The sequence below is a fragment of the Mus caroli genome, chromosome X (genome assembly GCF_900094665.2).
Source record: "Mus caroli chromosome X, CAROLI_EIJ_v1.1, whole genome shotgun sequence".
In the NCBI taxonomy this organism is placed as follows: Eukaryota; Metazoa; Chordata; class Mammalia; order Rodentia; family Muridae; genus Mus; species Mus caroli.
Window position 1 is genome coordinate 102,588,810 of NC_034589.1, and position 12,856 is coordinate 102,601,665.

Below are 12,856 nucleotides of genomic sequence, written 5' to 3' on the forward strand. Positions count from 1 at the left end.
TATAATTCAAATGACATTCTAATAAAGCAAAGATACAATCATAGAAGAGATGATTAGTTCTTTTCAGGGTTTGTGAGACACATATTTAGAAAGTGATGGAAACATTATATCCTTTATTATTCTGAAAGTAACACTAATGTACACATTTGTCAAAATTTGGTATACTAGTCAGCTTAAAGGGGAGAATTTTATTAGGCATCATTGTACTTTAACATGTTTGACTATAAAAATAGTCAGGCCTTTTACCAAATCTGGGCTATGATCCCACCTACATAGAAAGCCTAGGCATGAGAAGGCAGCAAACTAATAGGCCAGGCCAGCCTAGAGCAAAACAGTGTCTCAGAATCAAAATATTAAAAGATAGCTTCTGATACAGCTCAGTGGCAGAGTTTACCTAATATGTACGAGGCCCTCGCTTCATTCCCATGTTCCAAAATAAACAGAAGATAGATGACTGATTGATAGATGAATATATTCTAAAAAGTAATATAGCTGGCCATATGGCACACATCTTTAATCCCAGCACTTGAAAAGCAGAGGCCAGTCTGGTCTACATACAATTCCAAGACTGTCAGGGCTACAAAGAAAAACCCTGTCTCAAAAAATAAGATAAAATAAAATAAATAAGCAATATAGCTAATAATCTATTTTGCAGCTCAGGAAGTATATTTGAAATAATAATAATAATAATAATTGACCACGAACATGATATGGTAATAAAAACAAGATAGGAAGAAAAGCAAACTTTGGCCAATTATGACTTCTCTAGATTTTGTTCTCAAGTTTCTATGCTGCAAACAGAGAAGCTATAACCCAGTTTTCCAGATACATTCCCTAGAAATGTTTGGAATCTTTACTTCTTTTTTTTTTTTAATTTTATGAGACAGTCTTACTATAGAGCCCTGGCTAATTCAGAGGTCCTTTATATCTTTTAAACTTGACTGGTATGTTCTATGTGAAAATGGACTCAATTGTGCCTAAAGTTATCTCCAAATACAGGGCAGATGTTCAGATTTTAAAAGGCATACCAACAATTCTGCAATTATTAAGCAATTATTGAAAGACTGACAAAGTTCCTGTAATCCTGAAAGAATATGCTCAGTTCAAATACTCATTTGCAATCTCTACAGTGTTATCTCAACACTCAAGTAGAAGGACCACAATGAGTTTAAGGCCAACCTGGGCCACAAAGTGATATTATTTATCAAAAACTGAAGCATCAATAACAAAAGCAAAACAAAGAAGTGTCAGATCTGTGGCTTAGAGGTGGAAAAGTTACCTCTAGTACATGAAGCATTAAGTTCCATCAAGATCACAAAAAGTAAAAATGATTAGAGCCAGCCAATTACGACACATGCCAGTAATTATCCCACTAGGAATGCTAAAGAGAATGGTAAACGAAGGGCTGGCCTGGGCTACACAATAATATCTTACCTCACTAAAGGAAGGAAGGAAGGAAGGAAGGAAGGAAGGAAGGAAGGAAGGAAGGAAGGAAGGAAGGGAGGCAGGCCGGCCTGCCTAGGCTCAGTGACACCTGCTTTTAATCCCAGCACCTGAGAAGCAGAGGCAGGTGTGATATCTGTTTACATAGGGAGTTTCAGACCACTCAGAGCTAATAAAATGAAAAGAGAAAAATGACTTTTGAAAAGGAGGCTAGCAGTAAGAGTAGGAGAATATGGAAGGAGAAAGAACAGTGAAGGAGAGAGAACCAGAACAAAGCATATGATGCCCTGGATGTATGAAAATTATTTAGCTAACTTAAAAACTCTTTGGCTTTTCAAGACAGAACTCTCTGTAAACCTGGCTGTCCTGGAACATGCTCTGCAAATCAGGCTGGCCTCAAAGTCACAGAGATCCTCCTGCCTCTGCACCTGTCTCCTAACTACTGGAATTAGAGGCAGGCACCACCACCACTAGCTAAACGTAATTGAAGAAAGAAATTAAAGCCTGGCACAATGTTACACACCTTCAATCCTAGCACTCCGAATGGAGAGGTAGGAGGATCTCTGTGAACTACATATACTTTGAAAGTAAGTAAATTCACGAGGGAAAAAAAAAAAAAAACCTTCTTCAAGTCAATAAATTATAAGTAAAAATTCTAGTATATAAACTATCCCTGACAAAGTTTTAAAAAAAAGTATTAGCAAAACAAATCTAGTAAGAACTAACTAAGTAACATGAAGGCTCTAAAAAGAGTACTGTTAGCAATGTACTCCTAAGCATCCAGTTTCTCTTACTAAGCTTTATGTTTAATTCTTTAAAACAATCTCTACCCTCAATTTATTTAACCTCTGAAGGTTAATAGGTACTATTAACTTATTGTATATAATAGTACACCTTTTGAGAATTTTTTCATAAACCAGGCATAGCAACATATGTCTGTAGACCCAACATTTGGAGAGGTGGAAACAAAAGATTACCATGAGGCCATCCTGAGCATGAGAACTTGACTAAAAAAGCCAACATGCCATCAACAACCTGGTAAACACTTTTAATCCCAATACTTGGAAGGGAGAGGCAGGCCAATCTCTGTGATCTGTGAGTAGGAGGCCAGTCAGGGGTACATAGTGAGACCTTGTCTCAAGAAAAATTTTAACAGCCAACAACAAAAAGCGTGCTTATCTTTTGATTTGAAATGTATCCATTTAAAATTGAGGGCACAGTGTGCAAGCACTGGGAACTACAGAAAAATACATAATGTTTTTTATGGAAGCAGAATGACTTTCTAGTGCCTTGGTTTTATAAGCACTTTGGAAAGGTTAGCTGTAATCAAAATGGTTTAGAGCTAGATCTATCATCTTGGTAGTCACTAGTAACTAGTAATTCTGTGAAATTATTTGGCTAGAGAATAACTAGGGACATGTGAATTTCAGTACACTAGAACTAGGAATGGTGATATTTTGTCTTTAAAAATTAGATAAAGGTGTAGTGAGTGGTCCATGCATTTAAAATTCAAGACTCAAGCAGCAAGTTAGAGGACTGCCTGGTTAAGCAGTGACTTTTAATCCAGTATGGGAAACAGGAAGACTGTGTCACAAAACAACAAAAAAATAAATAGAAAGATGACTGATATAAAATACACAACATAATTATAAATTTGGCAATGAAAATAAACAGCACATACATTTCTTTCCTTCTGAAAGCTATCTTTAAGCAATTTCCTATAAAGTTTTGCAGAAACTCAATACAGAGACATGGAAATAGAAAACCATATGGCTTAAACTCCTTGTACTCTATGTTCAAAAATGTTCCTGAGGCATGGTGTGGTAGTAAAACACTATAATCCCAGTATTTGTGAAGTGGGAACAGAAGTCATCAGGAGTTCAGGATTACCCCCTACTACAGTGAACTAGAGGCCAGCAGAAACTAACAAGATCCTGGCTCAAAAAGGAACTAAATTTCTGCTAAGGAAGAGATGAAATGGACCAAATAGATCATCTTTCACAAAATGAGGATTAAGTTTGCTTAAGGAGAAAATGACTTTTAAAATATAGCCCCAAGGTCCATGAGATTGCTCAGTGCCTAAAGACACCTAAAGGCAAACCTGCTGACCTGCTTGTGATTCCTGAGATCCAGACAACAGAAATCTCCAAGTTGTATTCTGACCTCCACACCTGTGCAGTTGCACGTACACGTACACACACATGCACACCACTACATAAATAAATAAATGTCATTTTTAAAGTATATTGTCCCATTAAGAAATTGGCTAGAGAGGCTAGAAAAATAACTGAGTGGTTAAAGAGTGCTTGCTCTTCCAGAGGACCCAAAATCAGTTCCCAACACCCATTTTCGGTGGCTCCCAAATGCTTGTAGCTCCTCCTTGGCAGAATCCAACACTCTCTATGGGCCTGCCTACTGCTTTTTTAAGTATACAGTATATACAGTATACACATGCACAAAGATACACATAAAACACACATACACAGAAATCAACCTCCAAAAAATGTACTCGAAAATGTAAACAGCGAATTTATTCTTCAAATTCAATTCCAGTGCCTACTTTTGGAGACTATCACAGGAGTCCAAGAATGAATCCAGAAAATGTGTCTAACCCGCATGCTAGTACTTACCCACGTTTGGAGGTTTCACATAATTTACAGGTAGTTCTGGAGGTCTGCCTCTGTGGAGAGCTGCAAAAGCAGACCCATTCCATAGTGTACTCTTACAGTCTAGATAAAAAGACCAAAAGTCAGTCAAGGAAAAAAAAAAAAACATGTTTTCTAGTACTTGACACAAAAGAACTCCATTCTACACCTTTAGGAATTTACTTGTACACTTAAAAAATTTATCAAAAGAACTCCATTCTATACCTTTAGGAATTTACTTGTACACTAAAAAAATTATCAACCAAAAAAAAAAATTATCAAAAAATCATCAAGTTAATAAAACTAAAACAAAGTGAGTAATTTGGGGGGGTTTCGAGACAGGGTTTCTCTATATAGCCCTGACTGTCCTGGACTCACTTTGTAGACCAGGCTGGCCTTGAACTCAGAAATCTGCCTGCCTCTGCCTCCCAAGTGCTGGGATTAAAGGCGTGCACCACCACTGCCTGGGGAAAAGTGAGTATTTAAAGGCATGTAAATATTCATTTGAAACTCCATTGATCTCTGAATCTTCCTCTGTAACAGTGTTATATATCTAAAAAACCAATCTTACCTTTGGCATCCCGTAACAGAGACTGCCGACCGACACCTAGTAATGTCTGTACCCCAGGAACACTCTGAGGGATTTCCTTATCTAATAAAGGGCCAATCCTCTCACAAATTTTAAGGAGGTAGTCTGGAGGAATGTGTGCATTGGCTGCCACCTAAATAGAATAAAAAGAACATGGAAAAAAAACATACTTAGTTTTAAGGTACCAACTTAGCCCATCATAAAGCAAAGTATTTTACAATATGAAATCAAAAAAATTAAAACTAAATAAATTGCCAGGGAGTAGTAGGATATGCCTTTAATCTCAGCATGCAGAAGGCAAGAAAAGATAGATCTGTGAGTTCAAGGATAGCCTGATCTATAGAATAAGTTCCAAGACAGCCAAGGCCACACACAGAAACACTGTCTCAAAAAAAAAATTAATTCATACTTGAACCAATTTTAACAGACACAACACAGCTGGAACAATAGCTCAGCACATAATATATTTGCATAGGGCCCAAGCTTAGTTCCCCCATCATGGATTTTACAACTGCCTAAAATACCAGAGAACCTATCACCTCCTCTGTCTTTAAGGCACACACATATAGAGAGAGTTAAAAATAATAAAAGTACGTCTTAGAAAAGAAACAGACACAAAGTAAGCAGAGTACATTTAGATGTTGTCAGAGTATTTACACAGCACAGGCCTTTCTCTATTCTACAGACCTTTACTAAATCATATAATTTAATTTTATATAAAATGTGGTACAAAACAGAACACCTGATCGTGCCAATAATAAAAAAAAACGTAAGTGATAAGTAACTCTCTGATTTCATTTACTGAGTACCAAGAACTAACTGGTTAAAAAAATCTGTGGTAGAGGCAGGCAGATGTCGTCTGTGCTTTTGAGTCCAGACCAGCTAAGGATGCATAGTGAGATCTTGTCTTAAAGAAAAGAGAAGAATCTGAGTTATTAAAACACAGGAAGGTGTCACATGCCTAAAATTCCGGGACTTGGAGCCCGAAGCAAAAGAATTACCACTAGTTTAAAACCAATAAGCACCACATACTGTGTTGCAGACCAACCAACTTGAGCTTCAGGCTAACCTAAGCTACAAAGCAAGGCTCTTTCTCAAAAGAAAAACAAATTCAAAAGGAAAAAGTCTCTTAAGGCCCCCAACACATACAGCAGAGGACTGCCTGGTCTGGATTCACTCAGAGAAGATACACTTAATCCTCAAGAGACTGGAGGCCCCAGGGAGTGGGGAAGTCTGGTGGGGTGGAGGTGGGAACTTGAGGACAGTCTTCTTAAAGATGGGGGTGGAGGGAGGAAGTATGGAATGTAGAACAGTATGAGTGTGGACCGGAAGGGGGATAGGCTGGACTGTAAAAAAAACTATTAAAAAAAATCTAGATTCTATACAGAATAAGAGTTACTTATACCAACTAACTACTCACCACTCGTCCCCTTAGTACTAGCAATACACATATATGTGCACAGTAAAGCAGAATTGTTTTCCCTATACAACATTTAGTTTCTTTAAAAAGGATAATCTAATTCATGTTCTTATGCAAATCATATTATAGATAGCCAAGTCCTAAAGACAAAAGTCCTGGTAACATAGTCTCTTTCTTGTCTTTTCTTTTTTGTTTTGTTTTCTTTTGTTTTTCAAGGGTTTCTCTGTGTAGTCTTGGCCATTCTGGAAATCAATCTGTTGACTAGGCTGGCCTGGAACTCACAACCATCCACCTGCCTCTGCCACCCTCATTCTGGGATTAAAAGTATAACACCACCAGGAGCTGGGGAAATGGCTATATTGGAGAGATGCTCAGCAGTTAAAAGTATTGCCTGCTCTTCCAGAGGACCAGGGCTCAAATCCCAGTAGCCACATGGTGGCTCACAAAATCATCAGCAACCCCAGGCCCAGGGGATTAAATGCCTCTTCCAGCACCTTCTCAGATACCAGGCACACATATGCTGCATAGACAAGCATGCAAAGAAAACATTCATATACATAAAATGCTTCCAACGGTGTGTTTGCTGCCCTATTCCTAGCACTCAGAAAAGTGCCCAGCATGAACTATGGCCAGATAAATACTGGATAAATCAGCCAGTGAAAAAGTGAGTAAGGGTATTTGTAAAGTCTAACAAAAAATCAATATAATAAGTGCTCCCGGAAGATCTCATATTCTGAGTGATTTCTGTTTGATTAGTATAACAAAATCAAAGAATTAAAATATCTTTATTCAAAATTCTAGGAAGATAAGCAACTCTATTATGGTTAATATTTAGACGTTATTACCTGTCAATAAATTGTTCTCCTCTTTGGTTGAGGAGAAAGCCACTAAAAAGGACACTAAAAAGGAAGCAAAAAATCAAGTATTTGTCCCTAGAGGTAAGAACTGTGTCTCATAAATAAGTGTTCTCTAATTAATCTTTTAGATTTACTTAAAAGTCAAGACTGAATCAAAAACTCACATCTTAAATCTTTCAAGCAACTTTATAGAAACAAAAGTGCCTGGGTTTCAGACAATTATGCAAAAATATATTACTGAATATAAAAGGGGGAATAGTTGTGCAGAAACTGAAAGAACAGCAGATCCTTCTTTAGTCAGAACACTTTTTGTTTGTTTTTTCAGACAGGGCTTCTCTGTGTAACCACCCCGGCTGTCTTGGAACTTGCTTTGTAGACCAGATCCACCTGTCTCTGCACCCCCCCCCCCAAGTGCTGGGATTAAAAGTGCAGCCACCATGTCTGGCTATACAAGGCAATGTGGACTACAAGAAGTTCAGACTCCCTACAACTCTACTTTCTGAAAGTTAATCAGTATTAATCACCTTTCCTTTTCTTTCTACTGGTTTAAAGATTTCCCCAGGAAAAAAAAAACCTCAAACAACCCTCCTAGTTTCAAGCATTCTCTAGGTTGCGCCACTTCAAGAAGTGCTTAAAGTGGCTGAACACATGGTTGCCTAAACCTTTAATCCCAGCACTCCAAATGCAGAGGCAGGCAGATCTTGGTGAGTTCCAGGCCAGTCTGATCTGACCTGAGCAAGGAGCAAGTTCCAGCACATGCCTAAAAACAAAGAAAAAAGGCAGGGGGAGGGGGAGGGGGAGGGGGAGGGGGAGGGAGACTGCTAAAAGGCTAGATAAAAATCAAGAAGAGTTCAGAGGATACATCTGTCTTCTAGAAGTTGCTCAACAGAGAGAATACACTGAAGGGAGTAAACAGCATCAGCCAACAGATTAAATAAGCTCTTTATAAAAAATATATATATAGTGTCCGAGAATGTCAATGAAATAACAAATTGTCTTTAAATTGCTATTTGTTACAAAAAAAAGGTTACTAAACAATCAGTAGGCAATTACTGTTAAAAAATAAAAATCAAACACACAAATTATTTTCTACCACTCATGTGAAAAACATGAGGAAGATTAGTTCAGGCAGGCTGAGAAATGGCTCAGTGGGTAATAAGCTTGCTGCACAACCGTGAGGGCCTCAGTTGGAATCCTCAGCATCCATGTGTAAGGCAATGTGGGCTTAGAATCCTAGCCTTAAGGCCATGGATGCAAGAGGAGCCCTGGGGTTTACTGAGCAGCTACTGTACTGAATAAAATAGCAGATTCAGTGAAAGACACTGTCTCAAAAAATAAGGTGTATTCAGTGGCTAGTACCATTCCACTTTGTTTACATGTATGAAATTACCAAAATGTATAAAAGAGATTCTATTTAAAATAATAAGGAATGCTGAGAGTGGAAGAAATAGTCTTTCCCAGGGAAGAGCACACCAATTGGTTATCCAATACCAAATGACCCTGAAAATATACATACAATAAGTTTTACTGTGGTACTTACTAAGAAAAAAAAGCACAAAGCAAATGAGGAAAATACTTCTTCGACCCATGGCTTCCACATGTACAGAAAACACACATGAATTCATATACTCACAGGCATATTCACACAATATTCCCCACCCACCTCATAAATTCATATTTATGGGAGAGGATGACTTCAAGACAAAATTTTGTAAGTGGAATTCATGAAATCTAAATTCTTACCTCCCTGTCATCCAGTCTCTTCACTTATAATACCAGCTCACTTGTACTGTGATAGCATTTTTTCCCCACAATTCTCAAAGAAACTACCAGAACAATCTTAATCACTGAATTATGTTTCCTACATCCAAATCTAGGTAAGTGCTAACTTGTTTCTGTGAGCAACAATGTGTATATGGCTCTAGTAAAGTCAATCATAACAGTAGCTTCCAGAAACTGCCTGTTTTGCTGTTGTGATCAACAATGTGTATATGGCTCTAGTAAAGTCAATCTTAACAGTAGCTTCCAGAAACTGCCTGCCTCGCTGCTGCAGTGTCTTTAATGTTATGGCACTGCACTGCATTGAGTTTGAGGAGTACATGCTAGACATTTCACATGCTTCCTTCTAGTTTCCCTATGACTGTGGCTCACAGTGCACTTTAGAATTCACACATGTTTAAGTTGCGTCCATACTTTACACATGCAGTGACTATGCTACTAGCATTCAAAAATAGACAATAATGATCATTATACTCTTTTAAACATTAACTTTGATAAACTTATTTTAATATTGCCTCGGGCAATACAACCCATGCCATTTTAATACAACTGCTAACTAGTGTTTTCATTTCCATGGGTGAAAAATGTCAACAACGGAGACACAGAAAAAGAACAAAAAAGTCCATAATATAAAAAGCTATGTGAAAAAGCAAGAGTACACTGTTTATCATGTATTATATACAGTCAAACATAATAAAAAGTCCTCTGAATATAAAAACGTGAAATGTATAAGACAGGTCTTCGAATGTAGTTTGTACACAAGACTGTCAGCTCTATCACACGCGTGCGCTCGTGTATGTGTGTGTGTGTGTGTGTGTGAGAGAGAGAGAGAGAGAGAGAGAGAGAGAGAGAGAAAGAAAGAGAGAGAGAGAGAGAGAGAGAAAATGTAGCCAAGCACATGGTGGCATGTGCCTGCTAGGAAGGCCAGGGAATAAGTAACATTGAGTTTAAAGCTCCCAGAGAATCACAAACTCTTCACAGAAAATTACAAATTCAAAGCAAGCCTTGACTAAATTATAAAACCTTGTATAATAATACCAACCCAAGAAAGAAAGAAAGAAAGAAAGAAAGAAAGAAAGAAAGAAAGAAAGAAAGAAAGACAGACCCATAAGGTGGGTCATACCTAAAATCCCAGAATTTCGCAGGCTGAAGCACGAGGTTGCTTAGAGCTTGAGGCAAGCCTAAACTACATCATGAGCTCCAGGTCAGCCTACACAATAGTATGTGACTCTGTCTCAAGCACAGTAACAAAACAAAAAACACATGATACAGTAAATCAAGCCCACATAAATGGATGAGTGTATTAATAATAATTAATAAATAATTGTTAAGAGTTAAGTCTTACTGCTAATAAGAAAAAGTCTATTTAAATCAATTCAAGACTACTATCACATATTAAAACCATTTTAAATAATTTTAAAACTATAAACCCTCACACTAGATGTCCTTTGCATTAAACATTAGTACAACCTTCTGGAGAGTGATCTTCAATATGGGACAAAAGCTTGAAAACTCAAAGAGCTACTTTGACCTTATTCATAAATCCATGAGACTTTTGGAGAAGAAGGCAGCAGAAAAAGATCCCCTCCCCTAATTATGCAAAAATATTAGTGAAAAGGTAAAAATATTAGTGAAAAGGTAAAAATATTAGTGAAAAGGTAAAGGTTATTGCTCAAATGACCAATTGGAAATTAAGACAAATCATAATACTTAAAACACAACTAATTCTTTTTCTTACCATTACCATGATGGATATTCAAAGAACAATAGTCATGCAAAAGTACTGTCAGAAAAATATAAAGCAAAGGATGGATGCTGATTATAACTGTGTAAAGATCTGCCTTTACTGTTTAAGAAAAATGACTAGAAAACCACCTTTTAAAGTGTGTGGTAAGGAGACCATTTTTTAATTACTCAATTTTATATCAAGTTCATTTTTTTTTCTTTTGGTTTTTTGAGACAGGGTTTTCTCTGTATAGCCCTGGCTGTCCTGGAACTCACTTTGTAGACCAGGCTGGCCTCAAACTCAGGAATCCGCCTGCCTCTGCCTCCCGAGTGCTGGGATTAAAGGCGTGCGCCACCACGCCCGGCTATCAAGTTCATTTTTAAGTTTCCTTTTGTCATTTGCTTAAAAATGATCTACCTGCCTATACATATATAAGCTGGAAAAGGAAAAAAGTACACAAAAACATTTCCCATACAACCAGATATTAAAAGTAGGTTCAAACATCTATCAGGAGTTCGATACTAAAACATGTAATAGTGAATACTTCAAATTTGCCTTCTGTGTTACAAGTAGGATTTATGTCTAACAACAGAAAGAACAACAAAACTTGGGGCTAAAATGAAAAGTAGTAACAGGTATTCAAAAATAATTTGTACCCATCTGAGAAATTATTACCATTAATAATACTGATGGTGGCATTCACTTATTACAATTAAACCATTTTTGGATTTGCAAGCTATTAGGAAAAAGTCAGTAGCTTCTGTAATAATGTGGCTTCACTCTTGTAATACACAAAGTTTTCAAAATTAACATCACAGCAATTTAACTGTTTTCTACTGGCAAGCAAACCTTCAATTATTTTCTTTTTATTTAGTCTACTACTCTTCCAACTTGGTGTCCACTCTGTATGCTTTTCCTCATTTGGATCTTATTTGGAGGAAAGAGAGCTCAATTTAGGTTTTATTATCATTCCTTTTATCATACAACTCTGTAGCTAATCGTAGCATCTCTTTCCCCACATATAAAAGATCATCTTTTTGTCTCAGTGCAGAGCAGAAAGTGCACTTACATTGCAAATTATATTTATGGGAGAAACAAGAGTCAATTCAAGACTTAACTAAAGTATATTCTCTTTTTTTAAAAATGTCCATTGTCTCCTAATCCCAAAATCCTGTTCACCTATTCCCAAAAAGGTCATAATACATAGTTCTTATTTAGTGAAAACATATTTGCACAAATGCAGTTTACTAATGAATTAATTAGCTATTTTTTAAGATTAGAAATATATAACAATGTTTTTATTCAGTAGCCCATTATCTAAAGACGGCCAATCTTGGAATTCACTCAGTAGTCCTCAGTATTTTTATTTATGTAGTTTTTCTCACTTATGAGTCAGTTCCCCTTCTGAGTTCCTTCTCCCCTCCACTCTAAAAAGAAAAAAAAAAAGAAAGAAAGAAAAAGGGGAGAGAAAGAGAGAGAGAGAGAGAGAGAGAGAGAGAGAGAGAGAGAGAGAGAGAGAGAGAGCAAAAAAAAAAAAACACCCAAGCCTGGCCTCAGTTCCCGTATTTCAAGCCAGGACCAACCAGAAACCAGTTTTCTTCCACTAATCCGGAACTCCGGGCTGTTACCAACGCTGTCATTGGCCAGCGTCAGTCCTTGGTACGTGCCCCAAGATAACCCCCTGGTTTCTGTCCCTTATCCCCCTACAATGGGCCTTCTCCACTGTTTGTAACACAGTCGTAAATGCACAACACCGCACCTCTGAAAACCAACTCACATTCTTCAAAGTTTTGGGGTGAAAATAAGCAAGGCTAGAGCAGGGCAAGGTACCCTTTCCGACACGCTGGGAGGGGGAAGGGGCAGTCCTTCGAACACCGAACAGCAGGCTCGGGGAGCTCTAAGGGCTGAAGGGCCAGGGGCGGTTGGGGGCACAAGGTGGGGAGGGAGTGGAGAAAGAGTTGGGCTAAGTTGAAACGAAAAGTTTACTAACCAGATCCTCGAAGCTTCTTCGGTGCTCTTTCCCTTCCCAGTCTAAGCGGCGCGGAATCAGCTGGGGGCCAGAGGAAAAGAAAAGGGGGGGGGTGAAGGAAAAGCCTCTGCTCCCCAGCAGCAGCACCCAGCCTGGAGCCTAATCCTAGACCCTTTAACATTTTCATTTCTCCAGTCCCGACAGCTACTGCCGCTGTGCCGGGGGTTGGGGGTGGGGGGGCAGGCCAAAGGGAAGGAAATCCTGAAAAAACACCTCCCGCAGGAATAAAAGGCAGCGAGTTTAGACCCCTGCGTTGTCCGCCCCTTCTAAGCAAAGAACCCGGTTTACCCCAAGTGACAACAGCCCCAAGTGTCCAGCTAGAAGGCTCCCTCCGGGCCCCTGCCCTCGGCCCCTGACCTACCTTACCC

The 12,856-nt window shown here is 38.3% G+C and overlaps 1 protein-coding gene across 3 annotated transcripts in view; it reads right to left on the bottom strand.

Moving 5' to 3' along the window:
- The window catches only part of Brwd3 (bromodomain and WD repeat domain containing 3), a 91,595-nt gene that overhangs the window by 77,994 nt on the left and 745 nt on the right, over positions 1-12,856 (bottom strand). Inside the window, exons 4-7 of one of the 3 annotated variants that reach the window (XM_021153022.2) lie at positions 12,450-12,509; positions 4,660-4,810; positions 4,074-4,172; positions 94-592 (exon numbers count right to left, since the gene is read on the bottom strand). In XM_021153022.2, coding sequence (XP_021008681.1) covers positions 477-592; positions 4,074-4,172; positions 4,660-4,810; positions 12,450-12,509 — 426 coding nt within the window. In that variant the 3' untranslated portion in view covers positions 94-476. Of the gene's footprint in view, positions 1-93; positions 593-4,073; positions 4,173-4,659; positions 4,811-6,942; positions 6,994-12,449; positions 12,510-12,856 lie in introns of those variants that run through there. The other 2 variants (XM_021153018.1, XM_029473202.1) reach the window with 2 other exon arrangements.